Raw genomic sequence first — 19584 nt, forward strand, 5'->3', positions numbered from 1 at the left:
AATTAAAAATCTGTGATCATGAGACTACTGTTGTTAAAAACCTTTTCATTCAATAATGCTTTATAGATGCTGTGCCAGCCTTTCATCCTACTTTAAGATGAAACGAACCTACATTGTACTGCCTGCAGTCCTCCTTTTCTCCTATCTTCCATGTGCCTATCCAAGAGTAGCTTAAATGTCACCAATGTCTCTGACTCTACTACTACAGCTGGCATTGCATTCCACACACCCACCTCTCTCTGTGTAAGGACCTACCTCTGACATTACAGCGCAGTACAGGCCCTTCGGCCCTCGATATTTCCCCTAAACCTACCTCCAATCACCTTAAAATGATGCCCCCTTGTAATAACTATTTCTGCCTGGGAAAACGTCTCTGGCTATCCATTCTCTCTCTGCCTCATCATTTTGTACACCTCCTTCAAGTCACCTCTCATCCTTCTTCGCTCCAATGAGGAAAGCCCGAGCTCCCTCAACCTTTCTTCATAAGACATGCCCTCCAGTCCAGGCAGCATCCTGGTAAATCTCTTCTGCACCCTCTCTGAAGCTTCCACATCTTTTCTATGGGGGACCAGTAATCAGAACCGTACACAATATTCCAAATGTGGTCTAACCAGGGCTATATACAGCTGCAATATAATCTCACAGCTCTTAAACTCAGTCCCCCTGCTAATGAAAGCTAGCACATGATATGCCTGATTAATAACCCTATCAACTTGAGTGGCAACTGTCAAGGATCTATGGATGTGGAACCCACCATCCCTCTATTTCTCCACACTGCCAAGAATCCTGCCTTTAACCCTGTAAGCTGCATTCAAATTTGACCTTCCAAAATGAATTACTTCACACTTTTCCAGGTTGAATGCCATCTGCCACTTCTCAGCCCAGCTCTGCATCCTGTCAATGTCCCGTTGCAACCTACAACAGCCCTCCACACTACCCACAATTCCACCAACCTTAGTGTCATCAACAAACTTACTAACTCACCCTTACACTTCCTCATCCAAGTCATTTATAAAAATCACAATGAGCAGAGGTCCCAGAACTGATCCCTACAGAACACCACTGGTCACTGAGCTCTCGGCTGAACACTTTCCATCAACTATTCTGTTTTCTATGGGCCAGCCAATTAAGTATCCAGACAGCCAGATTTCCCTGTATTCCATGCCTTCTTACTTTCTGAATGAGACTACCGTAGGGAACCTTATCAAATGCCTTGCTAAAGTTCATATACACCACATTCACCTTCATCAATGTGTTTTGTCACATCCTCAAAGAATTCAATAAGGCTTGTGAGGCATGACCTGCCCCTCACAAAGCCATGCTGATTATCTTTAATCAAGCTATGCTTTTCCAAGTCATGTGTGTGTCACTTGGCAGAGGATAGAACGTGAGGTGAGCTGATTCACCAACTGGTAACCTTCCTGAAGATGGACATCAGGCCCTGTACTAACTCTGACAGAGGCAATTAGTGCCATCAGCAATTAACGCAGGGTGGATTTCTCTTATTCTAGAAAGCATTATTGAATGAAAAGGTTTTTAACAACAGTAGTCTCATGATCACAGATTTTTAATTCAGTACTTCATTGAATTCAAACCTCAGCACATACTGTTGTGGGATTTGAACCTATGCTGACAGGACATTAACTTGGAGCTCTCGGTTACTAATTGGCGACAATACCACTACTCTAGCAGCTCCCTACAACAGTCAGCCAAATATTTCAGTTTGCACAATTCATTCTCCCATATAGGTTCCATATCCTCTTCTTTCTCTGATACTCTATTGTTAAGGCCCAGGATATTGTTTGCTCACCTGTCCTGGTTTAAGGACTGAAACCACCTTTAATGTTGGTGACATTATACAGCCAAGGCCCTCTGCTCCTGCATCCCCGTACCGAATTGTATCTTTTTTAAATTGTCTTTCTGGTTTCATCTTCCAAAATTAATCCCATTACACTTCTTGACACTAATCTGCCACCAACCAATTTACCCCTTTTTCATTCACTCGCAACTGAAGAGGAAAGTGCAGGGCAAGGCGGGGGAACAAGGCGGGGGAAATTAACAGTGGATATGTATCTAACCCCATGCTATCCCTGTCCTGGGAGTGTTTGATGGGGACAGTGTAGTGGGAGCTTTACTCTGTATCTAACCCCATCTTCTAGGAGTACTGTGATGACAGTGTCAACGAAGCTTTACTTTCAGTTTAAAGAGTACAAGGTGCTTTACTCTGTATGTAACCCCATGCTGTCCCTGTCCTGGGAATGTTTGATGGGGGCAGTGGAGAGGGAGCTTTACTCTGTATCTAACCTTTTACTGTTCCTGTCCTGGGAGTGTTTGATGGGGACAGTGTAGAGGGAGCTTTACTCTGTATCTTACCCCGTGCTGTCCCTGTCCTGGGAGTGTTTGATGGGGACAATGTAGAGGGAGCTTTACTCTGTATCTAACCCCGTGAGATCTTTACTCTGTATTTAACTGTACCAGTCTCAGGAGTGTTTGATGGGTACAGTTTAGAGGTAGCAATTCAGTTTAAAACAGTAGAGGTAGCTTTACTCTGTATCTAACCTTGTGCTGTACCTGTCCTTTGAGTGTTTAACGTGGACAGTGTAGAGATAGCTTTATGGTGGAACGAACCCCATGCTGTATTTGAGACAGAATACTAAAGAAAGAAATCGCTTGATTCCATAGCACCTGGTGACCTCCAATTTCATAATCATGAATTCATCTCAAGTATTGGGATGCAGTGGGAGGAACAGTCTCCCAGGCTCCAGGGATTTGGACGGGGGCCTGTATAAATTAGCAGTGGAGACTGAAACCTTGGCCTCTCCTCACCACAGTGATCAATCCAGAGTCGAACTGCTGCAAGAGACAAACTGATTGGAAAGCTCAGGCATCAGCTCTCCACATGAGGGCTGTGTTGGATTAATTTATTACTCAGAGATTCAGAAACACTGTGGATATGATGGCCCCCAATCCAGGGACTGATAGGGTTTGGGTGCTTGTTTCCAAAGTCCTGGATTTGCAGAAGTGTCGATTCAGTGTAGAGAAGCTCCACTATGCTGATCCATGGACAAATGGAAGGAGCCAGGGATGGGTTGAGAGTGATAGCAGGAAAGGATTGGTAATGAGTGTGGTGTCATTACCAGAACTGTAACTATTACATAGTGTGATGATGCTGACTGTTAGCAGATTGTTCCCTGAACGGCTCTGTCTGTCTGTGAGAATTCCAAGAAGGGATTCAGGTATCTTGTCCATAATTCTTATTTTTTTATTGGCTAGAGGTACAGATTTTATGTCATGCAAAACATCAAGGCAACTGGGGTAATGTACCCAGTAGGTAGAGGCAGCCATAGAGGACATGTTGAGTAGAGAATGTTCACAGAAGGAAGGGGCTGTGTTCAACAATTCGCCCGAGGGAGTTACTGTAAAATGCTTTTGGATAGGTTGTCAACCAGGAATGGGGGTTTGGCCAGGCTGTTGCAGATGGGTCTTAATCTGCTTAACTGTTCCTCATCGTATTCAGGATTTTGGCCACAGTTTGAACAGTTTCTGTCCTTGGCCCCATCGGGGATGAACTCAATGAACTCTGGAGTGGTGGAGATAACACATGGCTCTCTCAATCGCAGCCGCTGGGCTGCAGCACCTCTGCCAATTGGTCTGTCACTGTTCGAGCTGTGAAGCTTTACCCTCCTATCTTCTGTCTGTCCCAGGCTCCTCAATTCCTTGTCATTCCCGGGAATTTTCTGCAAGATTCTCCTCGTCTTGTACCTGACGGGGATGAACTTCTTCCCAAAGTTGCCACTTCGAAACACCAAAGGTCTCAGGGCTTCTCTCACAAATGGTCTGTGTGTCTCCAGCTCCAGATCCACGTCGAGCAGTTGGAAGACTGGCCTGAGCTGTTTCCTAGGGAATTGGCTCGGCTTCAACCTTTGAATGGAAGTAACATTCCCAAACTCATCAAAGGTCACGCTGTTGTTTAACGGTAGTCGACTGTGCTGGATTTTGAGAACATTCTGGAAATAGGATGTCATTCTGTAAATCTCACAGGGAGGGGGAGGGAGCTCTTCAATACAGGCTGGAGAGTCGAATTGTTGGAACAAATCCTTTTCTGTCTCAGCCAAAGACTTGGTAATGTCCTTCAGCTTGGCTGAACTGAGAGCTCCCCGATGGGGCTTATATCTGTGTCTTTTCTTCAGGACTTTGGGCTGTGTTTGTGGTTCATCTGGTATTGCCAATTCCTCGGGTTTCTCAGCTTCAATAACTTCATCAGGTTTCTGATGGGAAAACACAAGAACAAAATGGTTACCAGAAATGACAGGTTACTCACTTTTTTTAAAATAATACTCAACTACACAATTCAAATTGTAGTCAAATATGTCACCATGCTTTAGGAATGATATGAAGACACGGTGTCTCAGGAGACCCAGGTTCAAGTCCTACCTACACCAGAGATGTGTAATAATATCCTCCTGAACACATCGATTAGAAAACTGGTTCATAATAAATAAAAGGATATGAAAGCTTTGGAAAGAATGGGGGGGGGGTGCAGTTCACAGTTATGTAGACAAACAGACACACCAAGTTATAGGAGAAAGCGAGGTCTGCAGATGCTGGAGATATCAGAGTTGAGAGTGTGTTGCTGGAAAAGCACAGCAGGTCAGGCAGCGTCTGAAGAGCAGGAAAATCGACATTTCGGGTGGGAGCCCTTCATCAGGAATTCCTGCCTGACCTGCTGTGCTTTTCCAGCAACACACTCTTGACACCAGGTTATAATCCAACCTTCGTTATGCAGATGCTACCTGGTGAAGGAGCAGCGCTCCGAAAGCTAGTGCTTCCAAATAAATCTGTTGGACTATAACCTGGTGTTGTGTGAATTTTAACTTTGTCCATCCATTGGCTCCTCCACATCATAGACAAATAGGATAGACCGAACGGATGTAATTAGAGTGAACTAGAGGCCATATGTGAGGAGGAAGAGATTTTGAGGTAATCTAAGAAAGAATATTTTTCACCCAGAGGCTGGTAGAACCATCTGGATGAGCGTTTAGAATGTCAGGGTCCATAGTAGACTATGGACCGAGAGCCCGTAAATGGGATTAGTATAGTACCGAGTCATTCTCTTCTTCTGTATTTTAAATTGTGGACTGAATAGCAAAAGAATAGTTCAAAAAACCAAAGATTGCTGAAGGATTCCGACACTTTGTAGACAGCAGGTAACCTGACTGTCATCAAGTGATTTTTAAACAAAGCTGAGTAACTTCGTTCAAAAGGTCATGAATCTGTGAAAGTCTCTATCCCAGAGTGTAGTGAACATCAGGACATTGAATAAATCTAAAGAGGAGACAGACCGAACAGCTGTTGGTTCGAGCAGTAGTTGCAGGATTTGCAGATGCATTGGAACCAAGGGATGTGTACAAATGGAGATTGAGCTGGCAAACCTAGCTGATTGGTCTGTGTGCCAGTGAACAGTTATCGATGACAAAGGCCTTCTGCCCACCTGATTGGTTCCCAGGTAGGTAAACAGCTTGCAGCTGCAAACGGGTTCGGGAGAAGACATAAGATCTCCACAAGCTCAGGAACTCTCTCTGTTCTCTTAACTTGAAGAAAACCAGTTAATAGCTTCTTCAGCAGTAAGGTGAACTTTCAATAAATTATAGACCTTTATAAATATAAACCAGTCAGCTTGTGCTTCCTGCAAACAAGTGATACCAACTTTTAAAGTGTTTGCGACTCACCTTTAGAATTAATGTTTCTTTGTGGGCACCACTAATAGATTTTTGTTTGTCGGTTTGTAGATTGTTTTGCAATCCTGCAAGGTTCTGGAATTTTATTTTAAGCATCCATAGCTTAAAGAAGGAGATTTTTAAAAAGTTTCATTTTGAGTTTTGAACAGTCCTACAGAAGTCTTGGCTGAAGATTGGTCTCCCCGGGTTAGAGAATTTCACAGATGCATGACCCTTTGAGAGAGGTCATTCCTCCTCACCTTCATTTTAAAGGAAAGAAGTGAGGAAAGGGGTCAGAGGAGGTTTTCTAAATTGATTCTCGGAATGAGTGGGTTGTCTTATGGGGAAAGGTTGGCCTTGTTTTCACTTGAATTTAGGAGGGTTGGGGGGGGGAGGGGGGGTGACTTGTTTGAACACTCAGAATAGTCTAAACACGGTGGATGTGCAAAGGACTTTTCATCTTACACGTCAGTCCAGAAAGAGGACAGAAATGAGGAGAATGTTTTTTCCCTGAGGGGGTTATGCAATATTGGAACTTTGCCTTATAAGGTTGTGAAGATGGGGTTCAAAGGATATTTTTTAGATTGGGGATGGACAGATTCATGTTATGCTGTGGAATGAAGAGTAACCAGAGGTAGCTAGGAATGTGGAATTTGAAACTCAAACAGAAGCACAATGACTGTTAGAGTAGGTTCGAGGTGCCAAATGGTGTATTTCTGCTCCTGTTTTGTCAGTCTGTATGCCTGCCCATCAGATATCAGAAAAGCATTAAAAACATAGACAGTCAGTGCCTCCAGCCCACTCCACATTATTGCTGATAACTGAGCTACAAGGTTCCAGATAATCACACTTAGCCTCTGAGTGAAGATATTTCATCTCACTTCAGTCTGAAATATCTTGCTCCTTACTGTGAGACAATATGTTTTTGTTCCAGACTCCCCACAGTCCCTACCCTGCTAAGGTCTCTCAAAACCATGTTTCACCTCTCCTAAACTCCAGTGAATTAATCTTTCACTCTGATTCCTGAGTTCAGTAGGTTTAGCGTCAACCTAATCATCTCTCAAAAGAAAGTGCAGCATTCTTTTGGTGAGAAGAAAAAAAAGCTAAGCAGTAATCACCAAAGTCCTGAGTAGAGCAAGGCTTTCTTACTCATAATTAGATTAGATTACTTACAGTGTGGAAACAGGCCCTTCGGCCCAACAAGTCCACACCGAACCGCCGAAGCGCAACCCACCCATACCCCTACATTTACCCCTTACCTAACACTACGGGCAATTTAGCATGGCCAATTCACCTGACGTGCAAACTCCACACAGTCAGTCGCCTGAAGCGGGAATTGAACCCGGGTCTCTGACGCTGCGAGGCAGCAGTGCTAACCACTGCACCACCGTGCCGCCCACTGCTAACCACTGTACCACCGTGCCGCCCACAAAACTGCGGGTATACAAACCTGTGAGTAAAGAAACCTGCACGTACACAAACCCATGGGTATGCAAACCTGTGAGTGAGCAAACCTGCGCGTACACAAACCTGCAAGTACACAGACCTGCAGGTACACAAACCTCCATAATCTAACCCAATTACAACAAAGGGCCAAATACTGTTTACATTTTCAATTTTGTTTGTTGTACCCACAGTTTTGTGTACCCATGGGTTCGTGTACATGCAAGGTTGCGTACTCGCAGGTTTGTGTCCCCGCAGATTTTAGTGCGTGCCGATTTGTGTACCTGTAGGTTTTTATACGCACAGGTTTGTGTCCTTGCAAGTCTGTGTACTTGCAGGTTTGTGTACGCGCAGGTTTGCTCACTCACAGGTTTGCATACCCATGGGTTTGTGTACGTGCAGGTTTCTTTACTCACAGGTTTGTATACCCACAGTTTTGTGTACCTGCAGTTTTGTGTACCTGCAGGATTGTGTACCTGTAGGTTTGTGTACTCACAGGTTTATCTACACGCAGGTTTGTGTACTCTCAGGATTGTTGTAGCTGCAGGTTTGCAGAACAAATTCCTCTGAACACCAACATTTGACAGTTCTGACATTATTTGCTTGGGTAGGAGTAATAGAAAAACAATCTCATTTTCTCCCACATTATGATCGATCTGCTATCTTTGGCCCATTCACGCAATGTATCTTTGTCCCATTGTAGCCTCTTAGTCCTCCACCTCACAGCTTAGAGCTCCATTTAGTTTTGTATAGACAGCAAATTCGATATATTACACCCAGTTCCTCCTTCCAAGCCATTAATAGCTGAGAGCTTGGCACTGATCTTTGCGTTACCCAGCTAGTAACCCTAAAAAAAAATGTTTAACCATTTTCTGTTTTCTCTCCATTTACCATTCCTTAACCCATGGTAACATATTACACTCAACCTCTTACTTAAGTGACCAGGTCACAAATGTTTCTGTTCGGCAACTTTCACCCATTCACTGGATGTGATTCACTCCTTACTTTTCTGAGACACACAGACACAAGCGAACTCACTGTCTTTTCTCACTCGACTCAAAGGAAACGAAAAACTTATTAGCATGAGATTGGAACACAAAGAGTCAGAAGATCTCACAGTACAATGGCCCTTCAGCCCTTTAAATCTGTACTGACCTATGATCACTAATCCCACTTTCCAGCACTTGTCCTGTAGCCTTGAATGTTATGGCATTTTAAGCATTCATCAAAGGACTTTTTAAAGGTTGTGAGGTTTCTCACCTCAGCTACCTTCCCCAGGTAGTGTATTCCAGACCACCACCCTCTGGGGTGAAAATTCATCTTCTTAAATCCTTTCTAAACCTCCCGCCCTTGATCTGAAAAAAATTCCCTCTCATTATTGATACTGTAACTAAGGGGAACAGCTGCTTTCTATCCATCATACCCCTCATAATCTTCTCTGCTCCAGTTATAACAATCTTAGCTTACAGGGAGACAGTGAGGTCTGCAGATGCTGGAGATCAGAGTTGACAGTGGGATGCTGGAAAAGTACAGCAGGTCAGGCAGCATCCGAGGAGCAGGAAAATCGACGTTTCGGGCCAGAGCTCATCATCAGGAATGAGGCTGGGAATCTCTGGGGTGGAGAGATAAATGGGAGGGGGTGGGGCTGGGGAGAAGGTAGCTGAGAGTATAATAGTCGGATGGAGGTGGGGGTAAAGGTGATAGGTCAGAGAGGAGGGTGAAGCGGATAGCTGGGAAGGAAGATGGACAGATGGGACAGGTCATGAGGATGGTGCTGAACTGGAAGGTTGGAACTGGGGAAAGGTGGGGAGAGGGGAAATGAGGAAATTGGTGAAGTCCACAGTGATGCCCTGGGGTTGAAGGGTTCCAAGGCAGAAGGTAAGGTGTTCATCCTCCAGGAGTCGGGTGGTGAGGGAGTGGAGCGAGTCTGCTTTAGGGCATGGCTGAAGAGCTTCAGGGCAGAGGAGAGGGACTCACTGAGATCTTTGTATAGAGAGATGGGGAACGTCTTCAAGGTAGGAACCTTGGAAAAGGCTACACAGTAAGGTTGAAATCAACTAGGAGACAGTGAGGTCTGCAGATGCTGGAGATCAGAGGTGAGAGTGTGTTGCTGGAAAAGCACAGCAGGTCAGGCAGCATTCGAGGAGCAGGAAAATCAACACTGCGGGCCAGAGCCCTTCATCAGGAATGAAGGGGGTGGCTTCATCATTCCTGATGAAGGGCTCTGGCCTGAAACATCGATTCTCCTGCTCCTCAGCTGCTGCCTGACCTGCTGTACTTTTCCAGCAAGACACTCTCACCTCTGATCTCCAGCATCTGCACTGTCTCCCAGTTGATTTCAACCTTATTGCGAAGCCTCTTCCAAAGATGCCTACCTTGAAGAAGTTCTCCTCCTCTCTGTACAAAGATCTACAAAGAAAGAGGATTCTGGGTAATCCAAGATGGAGGACGGGAAAAATTTCTGGCTGTAAGAGCTGCTCCTTTTTTGAGGTATTTTAGGTGCTGGCGGTGATTTCCTCGAATTCCAGGAGCAGCAATTACTGTTTTATATGCTGTCGCATTGTTTTGTAACTTTGTAAAAAAAAGTCAAAACAACAGCAGTTTTAAAAGGGAGAAGAAGAGACAAAGGAAGCACAGCATGAGGTCAGTGCAGGAGACAGAGAGAGAAAGAAACTGACATCACAGTGTACCTGCACAGTTACTGCCTTTGCTCTTTGAATTCACGTATCGCTGGACATTGGAGTGCTTCTGGGAAAATTAACAAACAGTGAAATTCACAACTGATCTTGAAGGAACTATTTGGATGAAGTTCACAGCACAGAATCAGATAAGTGAATTGTTTTAAGTGTGGCCTACAGAAAGTCTGCAGTAGTGAGTAGAGTGGGTTCTTTCTTGATTATATGTTTTTTGAGATATGTCTCTTGATTAAACTTAAAATATAAGCCAAAACTATTAATTTAACCTGGGGCAGTGTTTTGTAGAGGAATAAGACGGTGTTACTTTCTGGGTCTGTAGATTGTGAAGGAGCCTAAATGGCCTTTATTAGAGTGATATGTGCTTCTTGTCAGATGTGGGAGTTTAAAACGGGTGACTGTGGATTATATCTGCAATAAATGCTGTTGGTTGTGAATCTTATCAGATTGAATGGATCAGTTGGAGAGACAGAAGCAATGAGGAATTTGAAACAGCAATAGATGGATGGCAGTTATAAGAAGGAGGGAAAGTCTCAGACACAGTCACATAGATGGGTTAATGCAGAAAAGGTAAGAGAGGTAGGCAGCTAGTGCAGGAGTGTGGCTATACCCTCAAAAAAGTATGCTGTTTTGGAAAATGTAGGGGGTGATGGACTCGAAGGGGAACGTAGCACAAATAGCCAAGTTTCTGGTATTGAGACTGGCTCTAATGCAACGAGGGATACAGGGAGGTAGTGAGGAAAGAGATCAATCTGAGAGTGGTACAGTTAAGAACACAAGCGAGTCAAACAGTCAGGGCAGGCAGGGACAACGTAGGACTAATAAATTAAACTGCATTTATTTCAATGTAAGAGGCCGAACAGGGAAGGCAGATGAACTCAGGGCATGGTTAGGAACATGGGACTGGGATATCACAGCAATTACAGAAACATGGCTCAGGGATGGGCAGGACTGGCAGCTTAATGTTCCAGGATGCAAATGCTACAGGAAGGATAGAAAGGGAAGTGAGAGAGGAGGGGGAGTGGCGTTTTTGATAAGGGATAGCATTACAGCTGTACTGAGGGAGGATATTCCCGGAAATACATCCAGCGATGTTATTTGGATGGAACTGAGAAATAAGAAAGGGATGATTGCCTTATTGGGATGGTATTATAGACCCCATAATAGCCAGAGGGAAATTGAGAAACAAACTTGTAAGGAGATCTCAGTTATGTGTATGAATACTAGGGTGGCTATGGTAGGGGATTCTAACTTTCCAAACATAGACTGGGACTGCCATAGTGTTAAGGGTTTAGATGGAATTTGTTAAGTTCCTACTAGAAAATTTTCTGATTCAGAATGTGGATGTACCTACTAGAGAAGGTGCAAAACTTGACCTACTCTTGGGAAATAAGGCAGGACAGGTGACTGAGGTGGGGGAGCACTTTGGGGCCAGCGAACATAATTCTATTAGAGTTAAAATAGTGATGGAAAAGGATAGACCAGATCTAAAAGTTGAAGTTCTGAATTTGAGACAGGCCAATTTTGACGGTATTAGGCAAGAACTTTCAAAAGCTGATTGGGTGCAAATGTTCAAAGGTAAAGGGGACAGCTGGAAAATGGGAAGCCTTCAGAAATGAGATAACTAGAGTCCAGGGAAAGTATATTCCTGTCAGGGTGAAAGCAAAGGCTGGTAGGTGTAGGGAATGCTGGATGACTAAAGAAATTGAGAAAAAGAAGGAAGCATTTATAAGGTATAGACAGGATAGACCGACTGAATCCTTAGAAGAGTATAAAGGCAGTAGGAGTATACTTAAGAGGGAAATCACGAGGGCAAAAAGGGGACATGAGATAGCTTTAGCAAATAGAATTAAGGAGAATCCAAACGGTTTTTACAAACACGTTAAGGATAAAGGGGTAACTAGGGAGAGAATAGGGCCCCTCAAAGGTCAGCAATGCAGCCTTTGTGTGGAGCCACAGAAAATGGGGGAGATACTGAGTATTTTGCATCAGTATTTACTGTGGAAAAGGGCATGGAAGATATAGAATGTAAAGAAATAGATGGTGACACCTTGCAAAATGTCCAGATTACAGAGGAGAAAGTGCTGGATATCTTGAAACGGTTAAAGGTGGATAAATCCCCAGGACCTGATCAGGTGTACCCTAGGACTCTGTGGGAAGCTAGAGAAGTGATTGCTGGACCTCTTGCTGAGATATTTGTATAATCGATAGTCACAGGTGAGGTGTCGGAAAACTGAAGATTGGCTAACGTGGTGCCACTATTTAAGAAGGGTGGTAAGGACAATCCAGGGAACTATAGACCAGTGAACCTGATGTTGGTGGTGGGCAAGTTGTTGGAGGGAATCCTGAGGGACAGGATGTACATGTATTTGGAAAGGCAAGGACTGATTAGGGATAGTCAACATGGCTTTGTGTGTGGGAAATCATGTCTCGTAAACTTGACTGAGTTTTTTGAAGAAGTAACAAAGAGGATTGATAAGGGTAGAGCAGTAGACGTGATATATATATGGACTTCAGTAAGGCATTCAACTCGGTTTCCCATGGGAGACTGATTAGCAAGGTTAGATCTCATGGAATACAGGGAGAACTAGCCATTTGGATACAGAACTGACTCAAAGGTAGAAGACAGAGGGTGGTGGTGGAGGGTTGTTCTTCAGACTGGAGGCCTGTGACCAATGGAGTGCCACAAGGATCGATGCTGGGTCCTCTACTTTTTGTCATTTACATAAATGATTTGGATGCGAGGATAAGAGGTACAGTTAGTAAGTTTACAGATGACACCAAAATTGGAGGTGTAGTGGACAGCGAAGAGGGTTACCTCAGATTACAACAGAATCTGGACCAGATGAGCCAATGGGCTGAGAAGTGGCAGATGGAGTTTAATTCAGATAAATGCGAGGTGCTGCATTTTGGGAAAACAAATCTTCGCAGGACTTATACACTTAATGGTAAGGTCCTAGGGAGTGTTGCTGAACAAAGAGACCTTGGAGTGCAGGTTCATAGCTCCTTGAAAGTGGAGTTCCAGGTAGATAGGATAGTGAAGAAGGTGTTTGGTATGGTTTCTTTTATCGGTTAGAGTATTGAGTTGGGAGTCATATTGCGGCTGTACAGGACATTGGTCTCCTTTATATCGGAAAGATGTTGTGAAACTTGAAAGGGTCCAGAAAAGACTTACAAGGATGTTGCCAAGGTTGGAGGATTTGAGCTATAGAGAGAGGCTGAATAGGCTGGGGCTGTTTTCCCTGGAGCGTCAGAGGCTGGGGGGTGACCTTATAGAGGTTTGCAAAATTATGAGGGGCATGGATAGGGTAAATAGACAAAGTCTTTTCTCTGGCGTCAGGGAGTCCAGAACTAGAGGGCATAGGTTTAGGGTGAGAGGGGAAAGATATAAAAGAGACCTAAGGGGCAACTTTTTCACACAGAGTGTGGTATGTGTATGGAATGAGCTGCCAGAGAATGTGGTGGAGGCTGGTACAATTGCAACATTTAAGAGGCATTTGGATGGGTATATGAATAGGAAGGTTTGGAGGGATATGGGTCAGGTGCTGGCAGGTGGGTCTAGATTGGGTTGGGTTGAAGAAGTTCCCCATCTCTCTATAGAATCTACCTTCAGGCACAGCAGATAAGGGACAAAAATGAGAAAGGGACAGTCAACACAAGACTGATAGTGTTGTACTTAAATGCACATGAAACAAGGTAAATGAGCTTATAGTGCAGACTGAAATTGATGTTGTATTACAGAGACATAGCTGCAACGGGATTCTGGATGGGAACTGCATATCCAAGGATCCACATCCTATCGAGAGGACAGGCACATGGATAGCGGAGATGAGTTATCTTGTCAGTAAGAAATTAAATTAAATCAATAGCAAGAAATGATATAGAGCTGGAAGGTATAGAATCTGTTTAGGCAGAGTTGAGGAACTAATGAGAAGGCCCTGGTGGGAGTTGTGTACAGGCGTCCTAAAAGTCCTCAGGATGTGGGGCAGAAAAATAAATCAGGAGATAGAAAAGGTATATAAGAAAGGCACAATTACAAAAAACATGAGGGACTTCAATACGCAGGTGGACTGGGAAAATCAGGTTGGTAGAGGATATCAAGAAAAGGAACTTATGAAAAGTCTATAAGATGTTATTGTGGAGCAGCTTGTGGTAGACCCAGTAGGGAACAGGTAATTCTGGATGTCATGATGTGTAATGAGGCAGACTTGATTAGGGACCTGGAGGTGAAGGAACCCCAAGGGGGCAGTGACTATGAAATGATACTACTCACCCTGCACTGAGAGAGAAGAGTGAATCAGATGTAACGGTATTACAATTAAGTGAAGATAACTACAAAGTCGTTGGGAAGGAGCTGGCCACCTAGCAGGGATGATGTGGAGCAGCAATAGCAGAGGTTTCTGAAAGTAATTTGGGAGGCACAGCAGAAATTCATCCCAAGGAAGGAAAAAGCAGACTAAGGGTGGATGAAGTAACTGAAAAGGGAGGCCGGGGACCTCACAAAGGTAAAAGTAAAAGCAAAACAATGTGGTGAAGTTTAGTGGGAAATCAGAGGATTGGGAAGTCTTTAAAAGCCAGCAGAGGAGAACTAAAAAAAAATCAATACTGGGGTAGAAAATGAAATGAGAGTAAGCTTGCTAGTAATAAAAATATTACAAGAGGTTTTTTTTAGATATCTAAAAGTTAAGAGAGGCAAAAGTGGACATTGGACCACGGAAAATGAGGCTGGATAAAGTAGCAATAGAGAACAAAGAAATGGTGGAGAGTCAGGAGGCAGAAGGGAGTGCACTGGCTATCACTAAAGAGAAGGTGCTGAGGAAACTGAAAGATCTGAAGGCAGATAAATACCCAGACCAGATGGACTACAGCCCAAAGTTGAAGGAGCCAGTTGAGGAGATTGCAGAGGCATCATTGGTGGTGATTTTTCAAAAAATCACTGGAGTCAGGGAGGGTCGCAGAGGACTGGAAAGTGACTGGAAAGAATATAACATCCCTGTTTAAGAAGTGGGGGGAGGCAGAAGACAGGAAACTATCCACTGGTTAGTACGATTTTGGAGTCCATCATTAAGAATGAGAGTGCAGAGTACTTGGAATTACATGGTAAAATAGGGAGGAGTCAGCATGGCTTCATCAAGAGGAAGTCACGCCTGAAAAATCCATTAGAATTCTTTGAGGAGGTAATGAGCAATTTAGACAAAAGAGAGCCAGTGGGTGTGATCTATGTGGAGTGCTTTGACAAGATGCTACACAGCAGACTGCAAAACAAGGTAAGAGCTAATTGTGTTAGGAACAAGATACTGGTGTGAATAGAGGATTGACTGCCTGGCAGAAGGCAGAGAGTGGGAATAAAGGGGTCTTTTTTAGGCTGCAGCCAGTGACTATTGGAGTTCTGCAGGGATCAGTGTTGGGCCTACAACTTTTCACAATAACAATATGGACAAAGGAACTGAGGGCCATTGTTGATGAGTTTGCAGATGGTTTAAAGATTGGTTGAGGGACAAGTAGTGTTGAGGAAACAGAGAGGCTGCAGAAGGACTTGGACATGCTAGGTGAGGGGGCAACGAAGTGGCAGAGGCAATACAACGTGAGAAAGTGTGGGGTTATGCATTTTGGTAGGAAAAATAGAGGCGGAGACTATTTTCTAAATGAGGAAAGGCTTCTGAAATCTGAAGCACAAAGGAACTTGGGAATCCTAGTTAAGGATTCTCTAAAGGTTAAATGATGAGTGATAGTCAACATGGCTTTGTGTGTGGGAAATCATGTCACACTAACTTGATTCAGTTTTTTGAAGTGACAAAGGTTATTGACGAGGGCAGAGAGGTTGATGTGACCTCTATGGACTTCAGTAAGGCATTCACAAGGTTCTGCAATGTAGCCTGGTTAACAAGGTTAGATCACATGGAATCCAGGGAGAGCTAGGCGTTTGGACACAAAATTGGCTAGCAGGTAGCAGATAAAGAGTGGTGGTGGGAGGATTCAGACTGGAGGCCTGTGACCAGTCGTGTACTGCAAGGATTTGGATGTGAATATAGAAGGTATAGTTAGTAAGTTTGCAGATGGCACCAAAAATTGGTGGTACAGTGATCAGTGAACAAGGTTATCTCAGAGTACAATGGGACCTTTATCAGATGGACCGAGGAGTGACAGATGGAGTTTAACTGAGATAAATACTTCACACAGAGGGTGGTGGGTGTCTGGAATGCATTTCCAGCAGAGGTGATAGAGGCAGGCACGGTAGATTCATTTAAGATGTATCTGGACAGATGCATGAGTAGGTGGGGAGCAGAGGGATACAAGATGCTTAGAAATTGGGCGGCAGGTTTAGACAGTACATTTGGATTGGCTCAGGCTTGGAGGGCCAAAGGGCCTGTTCCTGGGCTGTAAATTTTCTTTGTTCTTTGTTCTAAATGTGAGGTGCTGCATTTTGGAAAGGCAAATCAGAACAGGACTTATCCACTTAATGGTAAGGTCCTGAGGAGTGTTGTTGAACAAAGAGACCTTGAAGTGCAGGTTCATAGCTCCTTGAATGTAGAGTCACAGGTAGACAGGACAGTGAAAAAGGCATTTGGTATGCTTGCCTTTAATGGTGAGTGAATTGAATATAGGAGTTGGGAGGTCATGTTGTGGCTATACCGAACATTGGTTAGGCCACTTATGGAACACTGCATTCAGTTATGGTCTCCCTGCTTTCGGAAAGATGTGAAACTTGATTTACAAGTATGTTGCCAGGGTTGGAGGGTTTGAACTATAGGGAGAGTCTGAATAGGCTGGGACTGTTTTCCCTGGAACATCGGAGGCTGAGGGATGACGTTATAGAGATTTATAAAATCATGAGGGGCATGGATAGGGTGAATAGTCAAGGTCTTTTTTTCCCAGTGTAGGCGAGTCCAAAACTAGAGAGCATAGGTTTAGGGTGAGAGGAGAAAGATTTAAAAGGGACGTAAAGTGGCAACTTTTCCATGCAGAGGGTGGTGCATGTACAGAATGAGCTGTGAGAGGAAGTGGTGGAGGCTGGTATAATTACAATATTTAAAAGGCATCTAGATGGGTGTATGAATAGGAAGGGTTAGAGGGATTTGGATCAAATGCTGGCAAATGGGACTAGATTAATTTAGGATATCAAGATGGCATGGATGAATTAGACCAAAGGGTCTGTTCCCGTGCTGTACATCTCTATGACTGAATGACATGTGTACTAGAGGGAGGGCAGTGGAGGTTCACTAGACTGATGGCAGGACCATCTTATGAGGAGAAATTGTTTTGACAGGGTCGATATTCACTAGAGTTTAAAACTATGTGAAGGGATTTGATTGAAATGAAGAAAATACCAACAGGACTAGATAGAGTAGACCGTTGTAGGGAAGTCCATAACCAGGGACACAGTCTCAGGATACAGGGTAGACTATTTAGGACTGAGAAGAGAGAACATGTTTTCAATTAATGGGTAATGAACCTATTGAATTTGTTACTAAAGGAGGCCAGGTCACTGAGAATATTCAAACGAGAGATAGATACATCTTTAAATATTAAAGGCATCAAAGGAGAAAGTGGGCATTGAGATCGAGGATCAGCCATGATCCTGGTGGAGGGTGGAGCATGCTTGAGGGGCTGAATGGCATAATCCTGCCCCTGGCTTCTATTTAAGATTCTCCGGAGGCTCGACAGGGAGCTGTGGAGAGAGGTCATTTCCCATTTTGAGAATTTAGGACGAGGGGGTATAAACTCAGAATTATGGTTTAGCCCATTAAACACAGAGATGAGGAAGAATTTCTCCTCTCAGATGGCAATGAATCTGAATGAATGATTTGTCACATATATTGAGAGAGATAACAGCGAAAAGTGATGCACAATTTTGAGGTATGAAATTGTGGGATATAGGTAAAGCAGTGTTGTTTCTGCAGCCATAATTGCTTCTGCAAGGTGATGAACTAACCTACACCATTGTATAATTGCTTCAGCCAAAAGCTGAGTTAGCTAAAACGTGCATACAAAGATGAAACTATATAAAGGGAATACATAATTGCTTCTGCAAGGTAATGAACTAACTTACCCAATTGTATAATTTTTTCAGCCAAGAGCTGAGTTAGCTAAAACGTGCATGCAAACAATGGAATATGTTACAGACAAATAGGTAAGGAGGGAAAGAACATTGAATTATGCCACCTTGGCATATTGCCTCCACGTAGGCATCAGAACGAGCCAAGTTAGCTGCAAATAAGGGATAAAACAAATAAGAGTAAGGGTCGCCAGGCTTAAAGTAGTGGGAGAAGTAAACAAGGGCGGAGCGCAGCTAGGCAGGGGCAGAACACAATAAGGAATAGTGATAGGTTTGACACGTAATATGCTAGGCCAATTAAGTAAACGGGGAAGTACCAAGAGAGGCTCAATTAAATTGTATAAATTGTGGAGTAATTTTTGGATCGGTGTGCCTACTTGTTAGACCGGTCTTGCAAGAACTTTTCAATAAAAGTTTGCTGCTTCAGCATTTGACTCGGACTGAAACTTATTGATACATGAGCTTTGTTTCTCACAAAAGAATAAAAGTAAAGTGCTTAAATAGAGTTCAGCTTCCTTGGTCTGGGTCCCCAACACAGCTCTAGGAATTCTGCAAGATGCCCGCTCTGGGCCAACCGCAGTTGGGACGCCTGTTCCAGGCACTGATACGGTTGCACTCAGTGACCTGCTGCTGCCGAAAGAGTCCACATCCAGGCCTACTGTAGCCAAGAGTCCCCTCACCACCGTTACTACAGCCGAAACCTCGCTGCCACTTCAGGAGTCCACACGTCGGGCCTCCAAGCCCAGAGGCACTGCCGACACTGCTCTGGCCATTCCTGTGGGTCCCAGCTCTCTCGATGGTTTCTCACACTCCCTATTTCCCATTAGGGACAGACCCTGCTCCTGGGGTTTCCTTCAGCTTGGCTTCTGGTCCATTTCCTCCGAATATCAACTGCTTTTCCGAAATCTTTGGAATGATTATAGTATCTTCAATATGTTAGGATTCAGGTCAACCAACCAGACATCATCAGGCACCATGAATTCTGTCCTTTGAGGAGGAAGCTAGCAGAACAACAATGATGTAAGGCGTCAGAGCAAGCAGCAGCCGTTGTGCTGAGGTGATGGATGTGGCAAACAAAGAGATCACTGGGACCAGGTATTCCATTGGTTAAATCATTGGGGCATATGCATTGGTAAGTGCATTGTCGTCAGGGGACTTTTGCACCACCTCTCCAAGTCTGTAAAACCACCTCCAGCTTCACAGTCTGGGCAATATCAACATTTACTGATAGTTCAGTGTGCAGTTGTGTATAGGTCACTGTTGCTGTCATAGTTTATTGTGAAGTCGTGTATAGGTCACTGTTGCGGTCACAGTTCAGTCTGAGGTCGTGTATAGGTCAGTGTTGCGGTTACAGTTCAGTGTGAGGTCGTGTATTGGTCAGTGTTGCAGTTACAGTTCAGTGTGAGGTCGTGTATTGGTCAGTGTTGCGGTTACAGTTCAGTGTGAGGTCACGTATAGGTCACTACGGCGGTCACAGTTCAGTAGGAGGTCATGTATAGGTCACTATTGCGGTCACAGTTCAATGTGAGGTCATGTATAGGTCACCCTTGCAGTCAGAGTTCAGTGTGAGGTCGCGTACAGGTCACTGTTGCGGTCACAGTTTAGTGTGAGGTCGTGTATAGGTCAGTGTTGCGGTTACAGGTCAGTGTGAGGTCATGTATAGGTCACTATTGCA

At 44.1% G+C, this 19584-nt stretch overlaps 1 protein-coding gene across 4 annotated transcripts in view; it reads right to left on the minus strand.

The window, feature by feature from the left end:
* Positions 1 to 3377: 3377 nt before the first annotated feature.
* Positions 3378 to 19584, minus strand: part of LOC148152264 (uncharacterized protein C2orf81 homolog) — a 33640-nt gene continuing 17433 nt past the window's right edge. For all 4 annotated transcript variants that reach the window (XM_087997049.1, XM_087997133.1, XM_087997010.1 and 1 more), the window contains one exon: positions 3378 to 4268. In XM_087997049.1, the coding sequence (XP_087853175.1) occupies positions 3414 to 4268 (855 nt within the window). In that variant the 3' untranslated portion in view covers positions 3378 to 3413. The remainder of the gene's footprint in view (positions 4269 to 19584) is intronic.

The sequence above is a fragment of the Chiloscyllium plagiosum genome, unplaced genomic scaffold, assembly GCF_037043375.1.
Source record: "Chiloscyllium plagiosum isolate Xiang-an unplaced genomic scaffold, Cpla_swu_hap1 HiC_scaffold_1, whole genome shotgun sequence".
NCBI classification, from domain to species: domain Eukaryota; kingdom Metazoa; phylum Chordata; class Chondrichthyes; order Orectolobiformes; family Hemiscylliidae; genus Chiloscyllium; species Chiloscyllium plagiosum.